Source organism: Mizuhopecten yessoensis, unplaced genomic scaffold (assembly GCF_002113885.1).
Source record: "Mizuhopecten yessoensis strain PY_sf001 unplaced genomic scaffold, ASM211388v2 scaffold716215, whole genome shotgun sequence".
NCBI classification, from domain to species: Eukaryota; Metazoa; Mollusca; class Bivalvia; order Pectinida; family Pectinidae; genus Mizuhopecten; species Mizuhopecten yessoensis.
In genome coordinates this window covers 274,472-299,395 of record NW_018480005.1, presented here as the reverse complement: position 1 = coordinate 299,395, position 24,924 = coordinate 274,472, and the positions used below count along the sequence as shown (strand labels likewise).

General features: G+C 39.3%; 1 protein-coding gene across 3 annotated transcripts in view; it reads left to right on the top strand.

Annotated features, from left to right (window-relative positions):
- Positions 1-21,121, top strand: part of LOC110442129 — a 34,525-nt gene extending 13,404 nt beyond the window's left edge. The window contains exons 6-9 of one of the 3 annotated variants that reach the window (XM_021485590.1): positions 546-686; positions 1,256-4,292; positions 4,353-11,304; positions 16,115-21,121. In XM_021485590.1, coding sequence (XP_021341265.1) covers positions 546-686; positions 1,256-4,292; positions 4,353-11,304; positions 16,115-17,354 — 11,370 coding nt within the window. In that variant the 3' untranslated portion in view covers positions 17,355-21,121. Of the gene's footprint in view, positions 1-545; positions 687-1,255; positions 11,305-16,114 lie in introns of all 3 variants that reach the window. The other 2 variants (XM_021485589.1, XM_021485591.1) reach the window with 2 other exon arrangements.
- The last annotated feature ends 3,803 nt before the right edge of the window (positions 21,122-24,924 follow it).

The following is a 24,924-nucleotide window of genomic DNA, read 5'->3' as shown; positions in this document are numbered from 1 at the left end:
CAAGTAGATTTTGCTTCTCTGAGAAAAGTACAAAACTGATAATCATCAAGATGTTGTTTGAAACATATCCTCATACAGTTGTCCTATATGTATCTTTTTGTGTATCATGAACAGTATATCTGTTCTCAGTTTTATTCGTTCAGATGTTCATTCATATTATATCTGATGACTAGAACAAAGTGCTGTGAGTGAATTCATGACTTTCTAGCAGCTGACATTGTTAGCTTCAACCCCTGGATTATTGCTTTAATGGGATATAAGGATAAATAGACTCTTCCCCAATCATCAGGGTGTTGTAACAGAGAAATCTCCAACTTACTGAGTGTTAGACAACCAAATCATCACCTCATAATACACAGACTTGCATGGTATAAGCTTCTGTTTACATGATTATATGAACAGTCAGTAATGCAAATGATATCTAATGCAAAAAAAAGTTGAAATAGAAAAATAAATACAAATGATGAATTTGTGCCATTTATGTATTCATGGTTGGCTTGTGACTTGTAGCCAATTGTACAATCATGTGTGCTTTGTGTTTGAAGGAGTTGCTGAAGCTGTGGATTCGCCACCAGTACATAGCCGACCACAACAAGGAGAAGTTCCTGGACAGTGTTTGGGCTATCGCCAAACTCTCCCTGTGTACACAGCAAATCCTGTTGCTTGTCAGTGGGCTGCATAGAGAGGTATGTATTTGTAAAGAAGATTGTTAATTAAGGCTCTACTGCCAAAAAGGGTCAAGACCTTTTGCCATGTTGCAATGTCCCTCTGTTGGCGTTGTTTGAACATTCTAAATGGCTGCCCTGGCCTTTCAATTGTTTATACACTTTCAATTTCTCAAACCCAACCAGGCAAATCAATTTCTAAACAAATTAGACATGAATAATTTTCTCATGATTGTGAACAGGTGCTTTTATATCACAATCAGGTTTGTTTCTCTATAATTACCTGAAACTCTATTAAGTGGTATTGACAAAATGAAGTGATGTCTTGAAAAGCTGTACACCTATGAAAAAGATGATGATTACAATCCAGTTACCTTATGAACGGTGATTATTTACCTCAAATTAAAACAGTAGTAGAGAGTACCTTTTACCTTTGATCAAACTGATTTGGCCCTAAATGACTCGCATTGGTGGTAAGCTGTGAATCAATACAAACAAAACAAAAAAGACCAAACAGATGATATGGCAATGACCCTGTAGTGTCAACAAAAATGAAAATATTTGCAACTTTTGTGTTTTGATTATTGCAGTGTGGCAATGAGATGATCCAGCTGTATACGGACCTTTGTGTATATGCCATCAATGTAGACAAAGGCTGCTGTGAACAACAGATGCTGCAGGGAAACATGGAGGGTGTGAAAGATCGACAACATGCCATCGCACAGACCTGTCGCAAGTTATCCGCACTGTACAATGGGCTCAACCCAAAGATATCTCGCATCAGTTCACTGACAGCCTTCTCCCTTGATGCATCACTGGTGAACCTGTGTCTGGTGGAGAGAATGTTCAACAGGAAGTACTGTACTCATTCCAAAAAGGAGTGTGCTGCCTGTATCAAGGTGTTCAGCAGTGTGACGCATTGTGTCGGTGACGTGAAAGTTAACCCAGCTACATTATACGAGGTAGAACGGTTGCTCAATATGCTGAGGCCGTATTACCTCAATCCAGACTTAGCATGGAAAGAGCTTTTACCTGTGTGTCAGAAATTCATGAAGGAAAGAAGTCAGTCTTCTTCCTTAGAGACGAAAGAGGAAACCACCCCTCCAAAAACACCCCCAAAAAAGAAATCTGATTCGAAACCCAAAACAAAAAAGTCTTCAACTAAAAAGGAGATGAGTGTTTCACCAGGAAACATTAAGTACTACTGTGATGATAATGTGTCATATCTGCCAAAAGAAAGTGTTCCAAAAATGAAAAATAAAAATTTCAGGATGAAATTAGCAGCGCCCAGTTCAAATTCATGTACTCAAACACCAAAACCTGATGACTCTAAAGCCAAGCCACAAGCTGTTAAACCAGCAACAACACCACCCAAAGCCAGTACTGTGTTTGAGTTTGATAAACAGTTATTTCAGTATAATTTCAAAGGAAAACAAGCTGATTCTGGTTCATCTGCATCATCCACTGTTGTCAAGGAGCAAATGTCACCAGCAGGGTCTGAACTTTCGAACAGTTTTGCCAATAACCACCCAAAGACACCTACACAGATCGCCAATTTGAAATGTCAGGCTGTTGGGGTGGACAGCCTGGGACAACCTGTGTTAGTGAAACTGCCAATCTCCGTCGGCTCACAAAGTACAGCCACCATACCCTCCACTGTCAGTGGTGTTGTAGCTCCTTCAGCTGCTAGGCAACGGACTATGTATATTGGGGACCCCACATCCCTATGTCTACAGTCTCCGAACCCGAATACAGGGTTACATATTGCTGGACAGGGGAAAATTCAAAAACCTAAAAAGCGACAGCCACACAGCATTGGAGAACTGTTAGAGGCTACAAGGACCATGCCTTGTTCCACTTCATCTAATTTCAATACTACTGCAAGTAATGTGACTAGTCCTAAGCCCGCTACTCAGCACTCTCTCCCAACGTCAGCAGATCTGTTAAGGGCAGCCCGTGATTATAACTTAACAATTGTACAGAAACCTGTAACTCCAAAGCCTTTCCAAACACAATACAGTACTGCTGATCTTCTTAGAGCTACGAAGAACATCCCTCAAAAATCCAAACCAGAACTGCAATCAGCCAGCAATCTGCAAAGCGCAAAGGACATGATGCAAGCAACAAAAGCAGCATTTGCTGCCTCGGTTCTTGGTTTTATCCCAAAGCCACAGGCTACCATTTTGTCTGAAGTGTCTCAGGGCATAGGGCTGACATCGTTACATAATCAAGGAAGTGTTGGGAGTGTGGGTACCTCAGGGTCAGAACTTAAACCAACCAAAAAACCCAAAGCTCTCAGGAAGCCTAAAACTGTGGTCCCAGGACAGGTCAACCAGAAGGCCAAGATAAAACAATTGAATGTTTCTCAGTGCAATAGTGTTCAGTCAACAAGCAATAAAACTCTCGTAGCACATTCCTACAAGACAGTCGATGGTAGCATATCTTTCCTGTCATCCAATGTTGCAGGGGCTTCCAACACAATACCAACCCTAGTTAACCAAATCAATGCCCAATCTCAGTCTCCTGTCCGTCCACCAGCTAATTCATACCAAGTGATTGCCAACGATAAATCAAACCATCGTCCACGTATAATTCCTATTCGGGCTACCTGCAACAGCAAGTTTCCACCCTACTCCTCTGCGATCACCAGTGATGCCCTATCTCTGGGGCAAGTTGTGGGTGCCAACACAACGGTGACCACTAGTGCTGGTTCCATCACATCCACTCAAACACACAAAGAACATGACATCTACAACTTATTAACAAAAGAAAAAACAGTGGTGAAACAGTCCCCAACTACAGCAAAGATTGGAGGCTTTCGACGTCCGTCTGCAGATGAACTTCAGAGTATTGTTGATTGGCTACAAACAGGTACCGAGGATGACAAGAAAAAGATGCAGGTCCAGTCTCCTGTGTCAGCACACATCACAGTGTCCACGCAAGAAGTGGTCACTACTGTACCGTCTTCTGTCCAGAGTGGGACACCTCCATCTGTGGGCACTCCTACTGTTACCTCAGCATCTTCATTTGTCACGTCACCTGCTGCAGTAGCTCCAAAAGCTGTGTCATTAACTCAGGAACAGCTGCAGAAGATTATGGCAGGATTAAGTCAGCGACAGAAAATTAAACAAAAGTCACCCTCCCCAAATAAAGCGCAACAAAAGAAAAGTCTAAATAAACAGCTTCAGCAATTGTTAGCACAGGATATCAAAAAAGGAAGTCAATTAGTTGGAAACAGAAACAATTTTGTTCAGCAAAATCCTTTGCAGAAGTCTCACGGCAATAATGATAAGATTATTCAGTCATCATCATCCCACGGAAATCAACTAGTTCAACCTTCATCAATCCATGGAAATCAACTAGTTCAACCTTCATCAACACCAGGAAACCAACTAGTTCAACCTTCATCATCCCATGGAAACCAACTAGTTCAACCATCGATGCCAACAACACCAGGAATTCAAACAGTTCAACCATTGACATCATCAACTCCTGGAAGTCATTTAATTCAATCATCATTGACACATGGAAATCAGCTAGTTCAATCATTGACAACACCTGGAATTCAACTATTTCAGTCATCAACACATGGAAGTAAACTAGTTCAACCATCAATGACACAAGGACATCAACTAGTTCAATCTGCAACACCTGGAATTCAGCTAGTTCAACCATCAACACATGGAGATCAACTAGCTCAACCAACAGCATTTGAAAATCAGCTAGTCCAATCATCAATAACACCTGGAATTCAACTAGTTCAGTCATCAACAGCTCTTGGAATTCAAATACTTCAGCCATCATTGACAGATGGAAGTCAACTTATGCAACCAACAACTTCCCTTGGAAATCAATTAGTTCATTCAACATTTACACCGGGGATTCAACCAGTTCAACCATCAACAGCGAATGGAATTTTAGTTCAGCCAACATCTTCATATGGAAATCAGCTTTCATTCAGTGAAAATCTATTGGTTCAGTCATCAGCACCTCAAAGATATCAAGCAATTCAACCCGCACCAACACATGAAAATCAATCCTTTCAGCCAATACCATCTCTTGGTAATCAACTATCGTTAGTTCAAGAGAATCAAGTCATTCAATTTTCTCCAACACAAGGAAAACAAGCAGCTCAACCAGTACTGACCACTGAAAATCAACCTATTCAACAGTCACAAAACCAAGGAGTAGTTTCAGGAAATCCACTTTTTCAGTCAACAATACAGGGAATTTATGCAGGAAATCAACAGATACAGCCTTCCCAGTTCCAGGAGGTCTCTGCATCCATCAAACCACAGCTTATCGCTCCTGCCTTGACATTGCCAGTGAGTTCACAGGTGACTGTGAGCCAATCACTTTCAAGTACAGATCAGGTAACCAATGCTATCCAAACTATCAGTACAACAGGAATTCAGCCATCACTTAGTTTTCCTTCACAATTCCAAATCAGCGGGTCAAAATCACTGACGATGTCACCAAGTCAGTCAAATACCAGAGTGCTTGAGTTGCAGTATCTGGGACAGATCAATCCACCATCCAAAATTCTTCATCCAAAGCCGCCATCAGAAGATAGTTCTTTGGTCCTTTCTACAACGGCATCTGGAGACCCAGTCAGTCAACCAGGGAAGACCTCTGAACTTTTACCTGAAATGAATATAAAAGCAGCTTGTGAAATACAGGGATTAATGAAATCGAAACAGCCAACATTCATTCCAAAGACGATATCATCAGACGATGAATTAAACATACCTAAAATGCCTCTAGGAACACTGAAGGTTGTGGAAAAACCTGACCTCGTCTCAACCTTTTTTGGCAAGAACAGGAATCCCTCAAAGCTTAATATTGACAACAATCATTCTGTAGCCGTTGGTGGTAGTATTGAAAAAGTTTCAGCATCTATGGAGAAACAACAGCACAGAGCTGGTGAGCGTGAGCCAGCAGTGTCCAGTAGCTCTGATCATGATGCGTCTGTGAACAACACGCAGAGCAACACATCTTCCACACAAACTTTACCTTTGTATGGCAATACTAGTTGTAGTATGCCAACCACAACCCAAGTGCCATATCCTCAGAATGATAGAAAAGCTCAAAAAAACACATGTACTTTACAGGATCAATTTGAATCGACCAATTATGAGATCACCCGTGTTGGTGGGAATGCCAGGGACGTACCTCATGCCTTGGACACCCAAACCCCTTGTAGCAATACCACTTCTGAATTGAGCATTTCATCCAGCTCAGAGACTGACAAAGAGGTCAAGGGTACAGATGCGGTAGATACAAGTGTTCCTGTCAACAACAGGGAGAAGGTATTGGAAACCAAGTTGGAGAACATTGAAATATCCTCTGAAAAAGAATCAGATGTGTCATTAGGAATAGTTGATGGTACAACCTGTCCAGATTCAACTACTCGGACAACAAACAGTGATGGTGATGCTGATAACAACTCGACTGTAGTCAACAATCAACAAAGCTGTGATGATAATGATGTAAGTGTTCATTCCCTGGCCAATAATACAGATGAAAAGAATGATGTGAAATCAAAACGAGGGCAAGTCTTGGATCCATTTCCATTCAGTAATGTAACTGATATGGAACAAGCCATTCCTGGTGACATGATGCTACCTACTCCCAAAGGTGATAATCTGGCAGGTAAAAGTTTACCAATGAAAAAGGAAATGAAAGAAACAACAGCCATGGAGCCTACTGAGAGGCTGCCAGAAGTACGGGAACCTGAGGCACCCTGCAGTTCTAGTTATGATAGTGATCCAACAGGGATGAAAGGTGATCCTGTCAAAACAATATGCACTGCCTCAAACTTGTTTTCATCAGGAATGGAGGAAAACCCTGTGTTTATTAGAAAGGAAAATTTGGTAGAAGATAAGAGCTTGCCAGATTTTCAAAAAGTGACTGGATTAGATTCTGACACATCAAAACTGTCACAAAGTTTGGTCAAGGAAATCAGCGAAGAAACAGAAAATGCCACAAATGTGATGGAATCTTCATCTGATATAACAAAAACAAGCACTGAACATGTTGAGAAAGCTCCAATACCTGAGAGCTCCAATACCACAAGTGCCGAAGAAATGACTCCTAATGTTCCTGTTCATACTACAGTGAATGTTGTTACTCCCATTTCAACTGACAAAGACAGTGAAAGGAATGAAGTATCAAACGATGAAGAAAGTTCAGTCAAAGCTGACAATGAAGTGACAATTAAATCTGAGGAGGACATGGGTGGATTAGTGTTAACTTTAGATGATGCTTTAGGTGAATCAACTGCCTTGTTGTCCACACCAATTGTACCATGTGTTTCTACTGAGCCAACTCAACAGATGGCAGAGGATAACTTGACACCAGAATTGAGGAATTTAGTTTTACCTAACGAAGTCAAGGTTAAATCCATAGGGAGAAGTGATGCTAATGATGAAAAAGCCAACCCTGTGATAAAAACGGTGCCTACACAAGATTTTAGATTTGAATTTGAGTTGGACAACATCAAGAATGGCGAAGTTACAGAAAAAAGGTCAGTGGAGTCACCACCACCTTCACAGGATACTCTGGAAACAGGGAAACCTCCAGAACAGGAAAAGGAGGCTCCGTCAGATCCGATGAAAGTGAAAGAGGGTGTAGATGACATGGAAACAGGAAATAAACAGTCTTTGATTATAACTAATCAGGATCCTCTGGAAAAAGATTCCATTCCAACTAAGGGTTGGGAGAATGCATTCGTTTCTTTTATTGACAATTTGGGCGAGAAGAAGATGGTAAAAACAGACAATAGCAAAGTCCACATCAGACCAATTTTCTCCAGGCAAGACAGCAGTGGAAGTGAGTCAAGCTCCAGGTCTGTTGGAAGTAGTCTTGGTAGCCGTGGTAGTCACAGATCTTCTCTTGATGAGGAGAGTTCTGGGACAAGGATCCTTCCGCTTCAAAGGAGAGAAAATGATGTGAAAAGATATGAGTATTTTTCTTACCATTCATCCTCTCACAAATCAAATAGGAAACGGTTGTCCAATAAAGGCCTGTCTGGGCTGCAAATTCAGGCACTACCAGAAATTAAGGCCAAAAGTAAGCAGGCCATGAAGCTTGTTCCTGCAGCAGAAGCAACAGAGGTGCCTCAACAGAAGGAAGTTGTGAACAAGTGTATAATCTGCTCTAAAGTTTTTCGGTCTGTTGAAAGCTTAAAATGTCACGTACGAAACATATGTCGCCCCGTAGATAGTAGGCCGGATTCTAACCTGAAAGACTTTGAATACAGTACAACTTATTCGTGCCATAAATGTGAGAAAGAAGTATCCAAGAAGGAGGAAATAAAGGCACATGTTGCTGAGTGCTTTAAGGATGATGATGTGATCCAGTCCCTCAGTTTCAGCACCAAATACATGTGTCAGATGTGTGGGGAATACTTCACCAGTAAAGACGATGTACACAGTCATGTGTCTCGGCTGTGTAGTAAAGTAATGTCATGTCGCCAGCAGCAGCAGGATAGATTGGACAGAAAGACAGAACTAACAGCCAAGCCACTGGCAGACATGGTAGAAAGCTGGTACAGTAAGGATGAGAAACACACAGACGATAATATTAAGGAAGAGGTATTGGAAGAAGCACATGAGGAGGGTGAAGAGAAAAAAACCTTGGGTCTTGATGATTTGGAATCAGAAATATTTAACGAATCAAACAATCAGTCAAATGTAGATACCAAGGAGGAAAGCAAATCAAAACCGGTGTTGTCTAAGAAACGCAAGCATCAGGTCTCCAACATTAGTTTGCCTTCAAAGCAGTGGTCACTGAGAAACAAGACCAAATTCTCATCAAGGCTGAAAGGATTTGAATTTTTCACAAACAAGCTGAATCCTGCAAGAAGGAGAACAGAACAGCGAAAATGGCACGAGGATTACCATAGTCTGAGGAACAGAGTGGTCAAAAAAGAAGCAGTGAAGCAGGTCATTGAGGGTAAAGAAGAAGTGCAATCGTTAGAGCTTGATGGAAAAACTTACGCCAAGCACAAAAAAATCCCCAGGGTTGCTGCAAGGAGTGAATCGATACCAAAGAGAGAACCATCCGAAGATAATAAAGACAATGAAATCAAGTGTGGCGAGGAAACAGACTCAAATATGGTTGTTTCCTCGATGTCAATTGCTGTCAAGTTAGAGAAGAAGGAAAGCGACAACACAGAAATGCAGAATCACACTTCAGCAAAGTCTAAGGGAGCGCCGAAGGATGCCACTGATGTAAACACAATGAATCCGCCCTTAAGGCAGAAACGTGTCATTCAGGTGGGAAGAAAGTTCCTGCAAGACGAATTTGAAGTTCCTGAATTCCTCAAAATACAAGTGGCCAACACTAACTTAAAAAGAAAATCCCCACAGCACTGTCCAAAGTGTGGCCAGGTCTTCTCCAGCAGTTACATACTTATCCAGCACGTTGTCCGCGTCCACATGTCTCCATGCAAATCAAAATGGAACAGCTCAGCACGCAAGTTACAGTATCCCTGCTGGTACTGTTCTGACGCCTTTCCAACGTATGCCAAGTTTGCAAAGCATGTGCCGGTTCATAAGGACAAGATTTTGGCCATGCTCAAGAAGAACTGTTCCACAAACAGGCGACTGAGAAGAGGAACTGTAAACATCAACAATGTCACCACAAAGGCAAATGAAACCGGTATCAGTAAAACTAAGAACAGCATTAAATCTGAACCTGTGTCTTCTACACACAACGCTATTGTCCACAGGGATCCATCACCTACAAAGGAGACAGAGGCCCAGGCACTGTCGCAGCATGTGGAAAGTATGCGGACAAGTCGACGAGCAAGAGGACAGCCTCCTCTAGCTCTAGATGTGTCTGATTTGAAGGTTGAGACGGTGAAAAAAGAAAGAAGCCTATCCAGAGAAAAGGACCTAACACCTGTCAGTGGATTGGTGTCATCTGGTGCCTCGGTTTCACTGGGGACTTTAGACATGCGCACTACTAGAAGTAAAAGGCGTGACAACGATTCCATGTCAACATCAAGCTTTGACCATGATGACGATTTGGCTAGTAACTGTTCTCATGCCACTGACAAGTCTTCTCAGTCCAGGGGGAGGAGGGATTACAACAAACGGGGCCCCAGTGAAGATCGTGAATCAATGACTAGTGATGATTCTGTATGTCATCGTCCGGTCACTCGTCACCAGGGAGCAGCCCACATTTCCCCATTACTACAGGACAGTCATGGTACAGCCAAGAAACCAAAGCTGGCTAGTGGACACCACGTGGAATCTGAGCAGGGCAGGAGGTCAAGAACCAGGTCTGGTAATGTATTGCCTAAAACAACAAGTATAAAATGCAATGATGTGGAGGACAAGGGAATGTCAGATAAGCATCAGGCAGAAACCAAATCAACAAATAAAGTAGGTCCAAGTAAAGGCTTAGGTAGTCTCAGCACACGCAATCAATCTAAAGTAAGATCAGATAAAAAAACACATTTGAGTGACTGTGTTAGCCAGCTTAGACATGTCAGAAAAGAGGCAAGAACTGACCAAAATGTACAGGAAAAAGAAATTTTTGCCAAAGGCCCTGATGAAACGGCTGAAGATGACAGTAACCCAGCATCTAATATGACAACTCGTAGATCTAGACGGCTGAATAACTCGTTGGCAGATGAAAAGGAAGGGAATACAAAAAAGGAAAACAGCAGTAAAAGGTCAGTTGTTGATCAAGCTCCGGTGACAAGACACAAAATTGATGATAACAAAGGCAGTAATTCTATGGTGAATAAAAGTGTAACAAGTAAGGGAAAAATCAACACGAAATCTAAGCTAGCAGAGAAAGTGGCAGAGCCAAGAAAAAGGAAGTTTCCTGCAAAAGAGAGAGTCGATGACAGCTCCATAAAGTGTGTTAAAAATGAGATTGAAGTTAACAAAAACCAATCGGTACATGTGAACACTGTAGACCAAAAATCTGTACTGATTGTTAGTGAAGAAGATGAGGAATTTGTATATGTAAAATCACCATTGTCTAGTCCTAGCATGTCCCCAAGGGGGATCACTCCAGTTGTAAAAATTGAAAAAGCAGCACCAAACGCTAAACCAGTGGATGGAAAAGTGGATAAATCTGCATTTATAGAGAGTTTTAAGAAGTATATACATAAACCTGCACCTCGATGGACGCCTCCTTTCCCACTTACAAAGAAAAGTAATGTAACAAAGTCAAAGTTAAGACAGAAAGTGTGCCGTGCACAGGCTAGACTTCTTCAGAAACGGAGGAGGACCAAAATGGAATCTGCAGAATTTTCGTCTGAAGATGAAGCTGATGATGAATTAGATGAGGATATACAAGATTCTCAAGTGTCAAAAAAAAACGATGAGAAGAAATCGTTTCTGGATTCATTTATAGCCCACTGTGATAACGGACCACGACTGAAAGGATTTTACCCCAAAAATTCACCTTTCATTGTGCCAAAGGAGAACAGTACCGAAGATTCTTCACCAGAAACGTTGCCCAAGGAGAAAAAACCAGTGGGTGGTAAAAGGAAGCCTCAAGGTCAGGCATCCCAAGGTCATCAGGTGAAGAAGGAGGTGATCACCGAGTCCCAGAGGACCATTGCAAACACTGAAAGTAAGGTGCCAGTAACAGTCAAACTGGACGCTAGGCAAAGGTGAGACTAATAGAATCTGCAGTGGTTGTGAGGGAGATGGTAGAAGTTTATCTTAGATTTAAATTGTTCTGTCAGCTTCTGTCGGTAAAAGCTGATAACAACATATTTTTGGAACACTTGATTTATTATGCCATATTAAGAAGGATACTAAAAGTACAATTATACCATAATATTTCATAAACACATTTATTCAGATATTTACCAACTCCTCTTACACAACTTAAAAATGCTTTTACGTTTTTCTTCATCCCTACCTACAAATTATATATACCTAAAAAGAAAAAATATTAAAGTATTTTTGACACTCTTCAGATTCTATGAACATTTTTTTATTGTAATTTTCAATTTAAAATCTGAAGAATCTGTAGCCTATAGCATATATCCTTATATGTTTGTCTAGGGAAGGAGAAAAATGTAAATGTTACTAGGTATCTTTTGTGGCGTTGCATTTATGGAAAACAAGTTTATTTAAACCAGTGGTTTGTTATAAACTTACAGATATATGTCACATAGTGTTGACATTGATGTAAAACCAGAAATGGATAACAATTTAATTCATTAATTCTGCACAAAAGCTATGTCAAAAGTTGAGGAAGTCATCTAAGTTATGTCAAAATCTTAAGAAAATCCTTATATCTCTTTTTAATGTTGAGAATAGTGATAGAGCTCTATCAAGTTAGAGATATATGTAAAGCTCTCTAAAAGTTAAAGATAGCAAGAAAGCACTATTAGTAGGTCAAGGATATCTTTATGGCTCTTTTTGAGTTCAGATTATATCTATGAAGCTTTGTCAAATATCAAGGAAATCAGAAAAGCTCTGTCAAAGGTCAAGGAAATCAGAAAAGTTCTGTCAAAGATCAAGGATATCAACGAAAAAAGCAATCCTCTATTAAATGTTAAGGAGATACAATAAGCTCTGTTGAAGGTCATGGATGCCTGTAAATATCAAGGATGTCTAGATCTATAAAGCTCTGTTGATGGTCGAGGATATCCATAAATGACTGTGTCAGAGGTCAAGGATATCCATAAATGTCTGTGTCAGAGGTCAAAGATATCTATAAGGTTTTATAAGAGGTCAAAGATATCCATTAAACTCTTTTAGATGTAAAAAATATCTAAATAAGGCTCAGATTAAACTTTGTCTAGATATTAAAAATAATAATTATGTATCCTGATCTATATGCAACTGACAGATACTGTTTGTGCTCTGAAATTTTTACCTAGTATTGACTAAAAATTATTCATAGAGGAATTTTTATTAATCTCTGCCTACCATTTCTACAAAATTCAGCCTCTCAGTCTCAGTAAATACATTGTTTGCTCTAATCTAAAAGTCATATTCATCGCTAATAATTTGGAGAAATTTTCACACAACACATTCCACTGAAGGTACCTGTCAGATTCTATTACTCATACATATGTACTGCTGGTTATATAGCTAGTGTTTAAATATACAGTGGAATTACACGGCATGGTAAACTTTACTAATCTCAAAGTTAGTATAGTCATACCAGGTAATTAATGCTCACATTGAAAAGTACTATGATACAGAAAAGGACATGTGATACAAAAATGATGTTCTTGAATTTAAATTACACCATATTACAGAAATTGAAATTTTATTAAAGGATACAAATTATGTTATATTCAACCTAATAAGGACCATTCCCTTAAAACTCCCTCAGTCTTTTTTCTGGTGTGAGCCAATTTACTTGGGGGGAGGGGGGTCTTAATATTTTCTAGTCCTTTGGAAGATTTGGCAATCTTTCTATTTAACCAAATTGCACTCTTGGCACTTGCTTGGTCTAATATGGTAGGACTATTTTTAGCTCAGCTGGCTGAAGGTGCCAAAATATGTGAAAATCTTCAAACAACTTCTTCTCAATAACCAAAACGCACAGGGTACCGATATTGGGTCTGTAGCATGCTGGGATAAAGGGCTACCAAGTTTGTTCAAATGAATGACCTTGACCCACTTTCAAGGTCACAGGGGTCAAATGTCTTAAAATCTTCAAACGACTTCTTCTCAATAACCAAAAGTCCCAGGGTACTGAAATTCGGCATGTAGCATGCTGGGATGAAAGACTACTAAGTTTGTTCAAACGAATGACCTTGACCCACTTTCAACATAATGTCCTTGTTCGACATTTAAGGTCAAAGGCATCATATGTTTAAATATTTGAAAAGGTTCTGCCTGTGGCTGTATTTTAGTCCACTTTTAAAATTAAAAGTGTGAGATTAATACCAGGTGAGCGATGCAGGCCCATTTGGCCTCTTGTTTGTATTAACGATATAGCTAGGTACTGTATAAGCTTGTGGTTTTACACCAAAGTAACAGCTTAGATTATTAATGTTGAGAACTTAATCAATCTAGAACCACCTGAAAACATGGTTTCTGAACACTGAAAATGGAAATAATACTTTTTAGCTGTAATTACTTCCAGGACACTTAGATCCAGACAGACTTCTTGATCAAGAAAAGGGTATATTTTCTTAACTGTTATTTCCAGTTCAATTCGGTTTCCAAATAGTTCATGATCTAAACTTTAGGCATAATAAGCATTTATTATATATTTGTGCCAAACTACAAATTCCACTGTATAGCTATAGCTACTAATGCTTTTCATATACACATCATAACTTACATAGAAGATCTCCTACAAGTTTCCATTACATAGGGATGAAACAAGCTTCAGCAAGTTTCATAAAAAGAAGATTTAATGGGAATGTGTTTGAGATTATTCAACGAAGGCATGTTACTTTGTGCATTTTGAAATTATTTTGCCAGTTAAGTTCAAAGAAAAAAAACAGTTTAACATTGCCATATATTTGTGATGTCATCATGTTGTTCCTTGTGTTGCAACAATGGGCCAACATGCTACATACCAAAAAATATGTGATGATGTTAGTTATAACAACTCGTAACAACCTGTATATATGATAAATGTATAGAGCAGTGTGTGTATATATTGAGAGATAATTAATATTGGATATGAGCGAGTTAATTTTTACGTATAATGTAGGCTTCTCATCATCAAAATTCCAAGGGTTCAGCTCTTTTATGTGCTCTTGTAACCCAAAAATATCTCATGACAAAATTGTAGGCACGCAGTTAGCTATTGGATTGGTTTCAGGGGAAATAACCGACCAATCGCTAGGCTGATCTGTCCTTTGAAGATTACAGAAGAGAGACATCTCACTTAAAACCTGGTGAATTTAATATGTTATGCTGCCACATAACTCTTTTCATGTACATCAAAGTATATAACAAATCTACTTGTGTTGGTACTTGTTCCGTCCACAAGGTTTCCTACGTCATGAGATATCATTCCAAAGTGCAGAGAAATGAGCATTTCCCCCTTAAAATCCAAGGAAGCAGGCTTCTATATATGTATGTCTTCCCTTCGAATGAAGGGAGACATATATTGTATTAGTACTGGTTCTTCTTCTTCTTCTGTTTTTCTAATTGCAACTTTTCCGGGCCATAACTTTTAAACCGTTAAAGATATCTTGATGAAACCTTAGGTATGCATGCATCACCCACAGAAGATGTGCAGTGCACTGGAATTAGGTCACTGTGACCTTCACCTCAAGGTTAAAGGTGAAATAAGTGCAACATTTTCAGTAAATTCTTGTCCGGCCTGTAAATCTTAAACCGTTAAAGATATCTTGATCAAACTTGAAGTATACCTGCATCACCCACAGAAGGTGTGCAGTGCACTGGAATTAGTCTCGTGCTTCATTATATCTAGAGTAAAGGCCCTTTGTTTAATTTCAAAACCAAAGTTTGTCCGGAGCATAAGTTCCATGTTATTTCACCTACTTTGACCATACTTACCATATTTATGTATCTTGGGAAGGCGGAATCTCTCACACTTCAATCAGGTTTTATGCCCCACTATATATACAGAGTTATGGCCCTTTGTTTATTTTTAATACCGAAGTTTGTCCACGGCATAACTTCTAAACCATTAAAGGTATCTTAATCAAATTTGAATCAAATTTGAAGTATACCTGCATCACCCACAGAAGGTGTGCAGTGCACTGGAACTAGGTCTCGTGCCCCACTATATACAGAGTTAAGGCCCTTTGTTTATTATAAATACCGAAGTTTGTCCACGGCATAACTTCCATGTTATTTCACCTACGTTGACCAAACTTGCTATAGTTTTAATGTATCTTGGGAAGTAGGAGTGTCGCATTCTAAATTCGGGTCTCGTGCCCCACTATATAAGGAGATACGGCCCTTTGTTAATTTTTATATACTAAGGTTTGTCTATTGGGTAATAAGGGGAGACATATGTTTTTGTGGGGGAAAAAAGTTTCTAGTTTAAAGTTAAATTACAAGAATGGATATAAATTCTACATTCTCCCATACAATCACATCACAATGCCAGATATTATTCAACTCATTCACCCCTGAAGATACATTTGAACTCTTCCAATTCAAACGTTGGAATAGTTCATTATGAAATTTCAGAGGTGAATGAGTTAAAACAGAGTAATTTATTATAAAAAAAGGCAATGAAGGTATGGTATGTGAGAAGTATGATTTGTTCTAATCTGCTCCCATGCATAATGATACAACTGCTTCTCTATTATTGGCTGTTATATCTGCCACATCATGCATTCGTGTACTTAAATAAAGGCCCATTGTTAAGAACTATTTGTTAAGTGTTTATCAGGTTATATAAACCACATTTTCATGTTTCTTTATATATTAAAAAAGAGAAGCTTAGTTCATGACAAGGTTTCAATGTGTTGCATGTAATTCAAAATTAATATTTAATGTTTTGTTTCTAAAATTTAGCAAGTCTGAGTGTGTGAAGGGGAAGGCAGACCAACAACCAGCCGAGTCTAAAGACAAGGAATTAGACATGGACTGTTCTGAGGAGGTGAAAAGTATCACAGAGAGTAAGGATTGTAGGCCTTGTGCATCTGTTGAGCAGGGTAGCAAGTTAGACCCAGCAACAGCTAGGCCCACTTCATTTGAAAGTCTACAGACCTACATAGACAGTATGTCAAACTCGGCATCACCCACTCCCAGTGTCGACTCCACCACCTCCAAAGACACACATTCCAAAAGGGCTTTGAAGATTTCTAAATCCATGGCATCCACATTCCAGGATAGTTTCATGACTTATCTAGGTTCCAAACCAAAAAAGAGTAGAAAAACATCTGATGGTTCGTGTTCGTCATCAGAATGTGGGGATGTGAAATCGTGTAGCTCATCTGTGTGTGATGGAGACACTGGAGCCGGTCAAAAATCACAGGGACAAAAATCTCACCCCAGCAAACCATTCACCTGGGACATGGACTCTGGTGATGAGCGGATAGATCTATTGGTGTCCACGCTTGGTCGTGTGGTGACAGAAACATCAGAGACCGGTAGTAAACCAGACGTGACACGTGGAGCTGCATGTTCTGAGGAGGCACAGAGTGAGACCAGTGTCAGCGCCAGATCTTCTGTTGAACGCATTCTGCCCAACAAACATAGCCATTTAAAGACCAAAGTTCGTAGAATCTACCATGATGGAAAGATCTGGGAAATAGGGCATGGTTCTGTCAAATCTGTCTCAGTTGTGCAGCCTGATATAGTGACTACGGACAAAGTTCACGGCAGGGATAGCCCTGTAAGTGATATTTCTGACTGTGGAGAAAGTGACTATTCCATTAACAACAAATCAGATCCTGTTAACATTTCAAGACCTGAACAGCTGAAGGGAGATAATCGTATCAGCTCATTAAAATCTGAACACCATCATCTCTCAAAATCATCCAAGACAGAACAGAATGTACAGGCAAGTGTAGAAATGATTCGTGTGGACCGAAAACATGATGGAGGTGGGTTTGTTCGTCTGGACAAGTCAGAAATCGATCAATATGACAAGATGAACACATATACTTCTGTCACCCCTGAAGATATGGCCCTTAAGAAGACAGAAAACGTCAAGAAAACACCAAAATGGAAAGTCAAAACAGAAAAACGAACCAAAAGTTCAAATATGAAAGAATTTCCGTTTGTTTTCAAAAAGAACCGAAGGATGTGAATCATGAATGAGAACCAAACTAATTTTGTGGGAATATTACACTAACAAATGCATTGAAGTGAGGCCAACTGGAGGGAAATCAGTTTCTAGAAGTTACGATAAAAACATATAAATGTGTTGTAACCTTTGAATACAACCCGGTGTTGTATAATTGTTTTGTCAACACAAGCACTTTTCAAAATTGGTATGCTAAAAATGTCACAAAAAGAGAATCTACATTTTTCGGTTCATTTTTTGCAAAATTCAGAATAATTCAATATCAACTTGAATATATTTGATGATTATGACAAGCTACAATTACTACCTCAATATAACTGCATTATTTTTGTAATATGAGGCAACAGAAATTTAGAACTATTTTATATCAAAACAAGTGGAGAGCATTGCCTTATCCATCTGCTTTCAAATTCACAACAAACTTCCATATTTTTTTTAAGGCAAAAGAAATTAATAGTTGAATGAATGGAATTTTTCTAAGTGTATTTATAGTATCTCTTAAATATCATATTTTAAGGCTCTATTTGTTGAAATTTCAATAAGTTCTTTAGCAGATAGTAAGGTAGGAACAATTTAAGTTTTCAGTCAGATTCTCTCATACATATGTACTTTTCTTAACACTAGGCATGCTTAAAATCAATCATGTTTCAAATTTAAACATGAGAGGTTTTTCTCCATTGCTTTTTTTTCAGGTACACTGCCATATTTTACATACCAATGTATTCATGAAATCTTGTTGATTCTGACTTGTATGAAAAGTTAATTTCTAGAAAATATAATTACTCGATGACATTTTGAATCAAAAGGAGATTCCTGCTGACCCAAATATGTTATGCTTAATACTATGTCTGTGTTAACAGTTCTGAATTTTCCATTTACCACCAGTGAAATAAAATTCAAAACATTTAGAATAATAAAAAACAAAGAATGTATTTTGCACTTAGTTTGATTCTGAAGTAACACTGAAAAAACACAGATATGAATGTTTCACCTCTCAAACTAATAAATGTGGTCAGCTCAATTAACTGAACAGAAATATATTAGCTAATCGTGTAAGGCAGAGAAATTTTCCATTAATTGAGTATGTAAGCTTAACCTGAATCTAAACAATACCCAAAATCAGCAGAAATCTATCTTTGAATACTTTGAGAGCTAAAATTTGCAGATTACCGAGGTTTATTTTCAAGGATTTTCCCCTGGAAACATACACGGTTGTGTACTGAAATTAGATATTTGGAGTTGTTTTCCCATACAAACACTCCATTAAGTCACTAGTAAAGCTTACTGTAATCTCGTTTGAGTTGTAGTATAAAAAGAACTTAACCCTTTCACCACCAGTACTGTAGTCCATAATGGAATCATCCATATCAATGCATGGTAGAGTCTACTAAAGTTACATAGGGGTGATAGGATTAGTTAAAATAATTTAGAGGGTTATTTAAACAAAGCCATGATTATGGAGCGATTGTGATCGTGACATGTTTTTATACGGAATGAGTTAACGTAACTGGGAGATGTGCTGTGTTAATGATGTATGTCTGTGACATGTATCTATCTGATGTAATAGTACTTGTTCATTGTTTTGGAGAGATGTTATTGTGGTATGTTTATATAGAATGAGTTAATTTAGAGACGTGTCATATTGCTGATTTGTATGACGTATTATTCTTTTCATGTGGTCTTCAGTTAGAAACCGTTGTTTATTTCCATAGCAACATGATTGGTAATTAGCCATCATTTGTTTACTGTTTTCAGCTGTAATTCTATTTGTGGTACAGCTGTTTTGAATGCAATAATTAGACAAAAGTTGTGGGAAGTTGCATATTTGTGAATTTTATTTTTTTGTTAAAATTCCAAATATCGACCATATCAGGCTGATTTACAAGTGTGAGTGAGAGAAAGTGCAAATGAAAAAGAACAAACAAAATCAGGAGTGAGGCATTGGCCCTGCTTCCTGTTCTTTATGAAAATTCTGTCATATACTGGACAATTTCAGCTTAAATCTGAAGGTAAATGTTGGAGGTCAATTATTCTAGGTGTGAATATAGTCACTCCTATAGTCACAAAAAATCTTGCCAAGCCAATTCGTATTCATCTGACCATTATTTCACATCATTGGATACCCATGATTGATTGGATAATTTACCCCTATTTAAATTTTCTTTGTACATTTCATTCATACTTAGGCAGGGTACATTTGTGCAATCAGTTGTTGGCATTCAAATTTATGACTGCTTCTTTATAGGAAGTTATTTGTGTAATGTAATGTATATGTAAATTGATGTACAGTAAGTAAGCACATTTGTAAGGAACCCCGGGACACCAGAGTAATTAAATCAAGTCTTTATTACTTTGAGCTCTACAGTTCATCAGTATTTCACCACTGCCATAGATTGTGGTCCATGAGACAATTCATTGCCAAGAGACAGAAATGTTACTTCATGATCAAGAATTCACATTAAGCATGTTGTGACACTGTGTCAGTGTTGAAAACAAGACTATTGCATCATAAATGTTCATTTGAAAACATTAATTGTGGAATAGCAGACAGATCTGAATTTGTGTGGATTAAGCTATATCAGACTGTTAAAGGAAGAAAAAACCTGTAGAAATACAGTTGATTGTCTTAGTGTGCAAGTAAAGAATACATGACATCTGCTGATAAGTGTCTTTGTAAACATTACTAGCCTAAAACTATGTAACAAGTTTAGATGTAGTGGTGAGGACTATATGGAGGATAATAGGAACGTCTGTTATGTAAATGTGCTGTCATCCTCAGAATTCCAGGGGCTGAGCTCTCTTACCCTCTCTGTACCCCTGGAAAATGTCATGACCAAATTGGCAACTCTGTACACATCTGAATGATATAAGTAGTCGAGTTCGAAACTTTGATGTACGTACAAGGATCCACATAGAAGAGTAATAGTAAAAAGTTGGGTGTAATCATCAAAGTACATGTACCAGCCTAGCGATTGGTCAGTTTTTCACCTGACACCAATCAAACAGCTAAATGCTTGTCCTCAGTTTTGGCATGACCTATTCCAGGGGTGCAAAGAATGAAGGTGAGCATAACCCTCAGAATTTTGAGGATGATGTTCTTTTTGTAAGTTTAAAAAGTAAAATATGAATGGAAAATGGTAATTTTTTTTTTTTATCTGCAAGTTGTATTTAAAGTATTATGCAAAACACATGTTGTACTTACTTTTTATCAGTGCTAAGTATTAAAAGATCGCTGAAATCTTGTGATGTTAACGAATGCATATAAATATGTTCTTCTAAATGCAAAGTGTTTTGTATAATGCCTATATATTTCAGTTCAGTATCATATTAGCTATCTTAGCTATAAACAATAACTTATCCCTACTGATGTGTCGGACCTTGAGTCATAAAAATAAATGTCTATATAGGAAAAGGAGGAAGATGTTGGCATTGCATGAAAATGACATAAATATGCATTCCCAGTTAAATCCTTTGATTTATGTTGTAAATACTATAAGAACTTTTTGTTAACATTTTCAAAAATGGCAATTTAATTTTTCGTATTTTTAATGTTTTTGTAAATATTATTGACCGTTCAGTAATTATGTGTTTAGCAAAGCATGTTTTGTATTATTATTTTTCATAAGCTTTGTTAAATCTATGTGCCCTGTAAGTAAGCATTCATCTTTTTGATGAATAAAATTTGCTTTTATATTATGAGAGAAAAAAAATTGAATGCCACATGCCACTTACTTGAAACTTAAGCATTAAAGTATAAAATGATACATTGATTTCTTGTTTGGTGTTTTTCTCACCTTGTTATATTTCTTAACTTTACATTTACCATAGGAAACATTGCTCATTTAAAGGAAGTTTACTGTAATGTTTTTTCCTTTATTTATAAATTCTGTTTTAACTTTCCTTAGACAGGGCAGGGGGAATCTGATTGATGTCATAATGACATAAAAAAACCACCCAATGTGTTTGGCTTTGCTTATAAACACCCAATGCGTTTGGCTTTGCTTAGAAAAAGAAGAAAAAACATTCTGTCTATTCATACTCATCTAGTATCTAGCCCAGCGCTTCATCAGCTGATGGGCTGTTCAAATCCCTTTATGTACATGGTCAGGCATCCATCAATCAATCAGACAGCCTGTTAACAGATTTTAGCTCGCCTGTCCGAAGCACCATGGTGTCAGAACTTGAGCTTTACACAGGGATGGGGAGGAGAGCTGTTATTCATCACCTACAATGTCTTTAAACAGCTTCTTCTGCTGCTAATAAACCTTCACCAAACACTAGAAGCATCCCAACGTAGCAGGGATTCTGACATGTACAAATAAAGAGGCTGACCACGGAAGGGGCCAAACAGGGGTATTGTGGTCGTATTGCTGCTGCAAACGACTCTTCTGGAACTGCGAGATTGATATCAGTCGTATTTGGTTGGAAACATTCTCAGGTTGTTGGAATTCAAAAAGGTACATATTGATTGCTGAGTTGCAGGGGCAGGGGTATAACCTGGTAGCAACAGTTGAGATCCCTATCCTAAAATAATACAAATGTTTACAGGGTCTCCAAGAAAGCTGGGTCCACGTCCCGAGGCTGGGTACATTGGTGCTCAGTGCGTATGTGATCATTTCGGGGGTGTGATTGTCGCGCGCTGGGCGTCAACGTAGCAGAAGGCTTTCACAGTAGCTCCAATTTGAGCCAACCTGTTTGCCGTGGGTTGCGTCTCGTATTCCTGGGGGAAGAAGATCCTGGTGGTTGAGCAGGGGTCGGAATCACTGATGAACTCTGGATTGGAGGGAGACATGATCCGACTTTCTGCAACATGCTACTTTGGCTTCGGACTCTGGGAAGTCGAGAGGTGGTATGGGCCCTCTATCACCAATCGGCTGGTCACGCCGAGCCCTTGGTTTACATACTTCCAAGAAGGCGGTGGCTTAGGGTCAATCGCGAGAGTATGCTCTTCCGGGTAATATATATACTCGTTATGTATACTTTTACGAGTATACTACTTTGTGTATCCCTGACACTTTGGCGCTGGATATCCGCGCTGATATTAGTGTCCCCTTGTTGGGCTCCGGGGCGGGCGGGGACACAGACAGTGAACTAATTAATAAACATACATGGGTAATGAAAAAAACACAGAAAAACACCCTACAACTACCACATTCCCACAATTCATCATCATGTCGTCAACCACTAGTGGAAAAACTGCAGCAACATTGTCTCCTCTTCTGTTGAGGAAGGGTATAAAAGGAATAGCTGGGGACGTAAAGTCCGTCAAACCTTTGGGATCTGGCGATCTCCTAATCGAAGTTTTTCGCAAACAACAGGCGATTAACCTACTGGGTACCACCAGTTTTGGAGGTATCAGTGTTATAGTGAAAGCACATCCATCACTAAACAGCAGCAAGGGGGTAATCAGATGCCCCGCCCTGCGTAATGACGCTGATGCCGCCATACTGGAGTACTTCCAGGAGGAGGAGATCCCAGTCTCTGAGGTGCGACGGATTTTGTCCAAGAAGAACAACAAGTTGGTTCCAACAGACACATTTGTACTGACCTTTGCTACCCCATCACTACCTTCGGCCGTAGTGATTGGTTACCAAAGGTGCAGTGTCTCCGTCTACATCCCTAATCCATTAAGATGCCGTAACTGCCAGAAGTACGGACATCATGAAAAAAGATGTAGGCGGAAGACCGTTTGCCAGTACTGTGGTCGTGAAGGTCATGAGGACCAAAGCGACTGTGATATTGCCAACCTGCGTTGTGTTAATTGTGAGGGAAAGCATGCTGCTTCGTCTCGAGACTGTCCTGCCTGGAATCGCGAGAGAGAGATATTGCGGGTCAAATTTACCCGAAATGTCTCCTTCCCCGAGGCTAGGAGGATAGTGGAGAGCACGGACGTGGCTGCTCCCTCATATGCACAAGTGACGAAAGTCCGGTCGCCGGTTGACAGTGTCGCAGTCAAGGATGCTTCAGTTCAAGTATCTGCAGACATACCTGCCTGGGGCTCACAAGTCCCAGACATGTCTGGCCAAGATAACTTGAAAATCCTCACGGGAGACCCATCTCGTTTCACGTCTATACGAAAACCAACCAAAAACAACAAACAGTCAAAAGCAGCATCACCATCAAAACCAGCATCTTCATCAAAACCAGCATCTTCATCAAAACCTGCACCACAATCAAAACCAGCACCACAATCAAAACCAGCACCACCATCAAAAACACCTTCCACTTCAGGAGAAAACCCTTCAAAGGTTGGCCCATCTAGGGCACATGTGCGTTCGCAGCGATCTCGCTCACTCACATCTGTTCCTCGATCCCAACTGAGACCAGAGGCAACATCACCTACCAACAGACCTAGGAAAAAAATTAGAATAGCGAGGGGCAAATCTGAAGGACCGGATCTGAATGTCACCTTTGGCAAAGGATCAGAGGACCCGACAAACCGGTTCAATGTCCTACTAGATTTCGATGATGAGATGGAGACGAATGCCTCAGCGCTTCGTGCTTCGACTCCATCGAAATCCAGCCAAAATAGCAAAAGATAAATAATACAATTATCCAATGGAACATCCGCGGATTAAAGGCAAATATAGAAGAATTTCAGAATCTATCAAAAGAATTTAGACCCGCCATTTTTTGTCTACAAGAAATCATGCTCAAAAACCCAATCACGCTTAGAAATTTCTCACTCTACACTAACATTCCAACTGTAGTTAGCAGAGCAGCAGGTGGCGCAGCGGTAGCTGTCCATAAAAATATTCCTCACAGAATGATCAAGTTAAACACAAATTTACAGGCTGTTGCTGTCTGTGCAACATTACACAGACAAATAACCGTCTGTTCAATTTATCTCCCTCCGAGTATTGTTTTCACTTGTGAGCAACTCAATAATCTCGTCTCCCAGCTCCCAACACCATTCATAATCCTCGGTGATTTTAATGGTCATAATAGCCTGTGGGGCTCTCCCAACACAGACGAGAGAGGAAGACGTATTGAGGAATTTATAGATAAAAACAACTTGTGCCTTTTTAACAACAATACCCCTACTTATTTACACCCTGCTACAGGCTCTCGTACCCACATTGATCTATCATTATGCCATCCATCCATTTTACTTGACTATGACTGGAGGGTAAATGATGATCTTTGTGGGAGTGACCACTTCCCAATTTTTCTTCAGAATATTGGGACTCCTCTTGATGATCCTCTACCTCGATGGAATATGCACAAAGCAGATTGGGCCCAATTCCAACACATGTGCATTGAAAAACTAACCATAGACAATTTTACTAACCTCGACGACCCTATCAAAACTTTTACTGAAACACTCACTTCTATTGCCCAAAAGACAATTCCAAAATCCGCTCCAAAACCTACGAAGTTCCTTTTATCTGAAGAATCTTTTAAAACACGCAGTAATCGGGCAGCTGCTCTAAGACGCTACTTCAATTGCCCAACTGCTTCAAACTACAGTGAATTTAAAATTTGGCGGGCAAAGGCTCGGCGATCAATTAAAATTGACAAAAGAAACAGCTGGAGAGAATATGTATCCAAGATATCATCAAACACGTCCTCA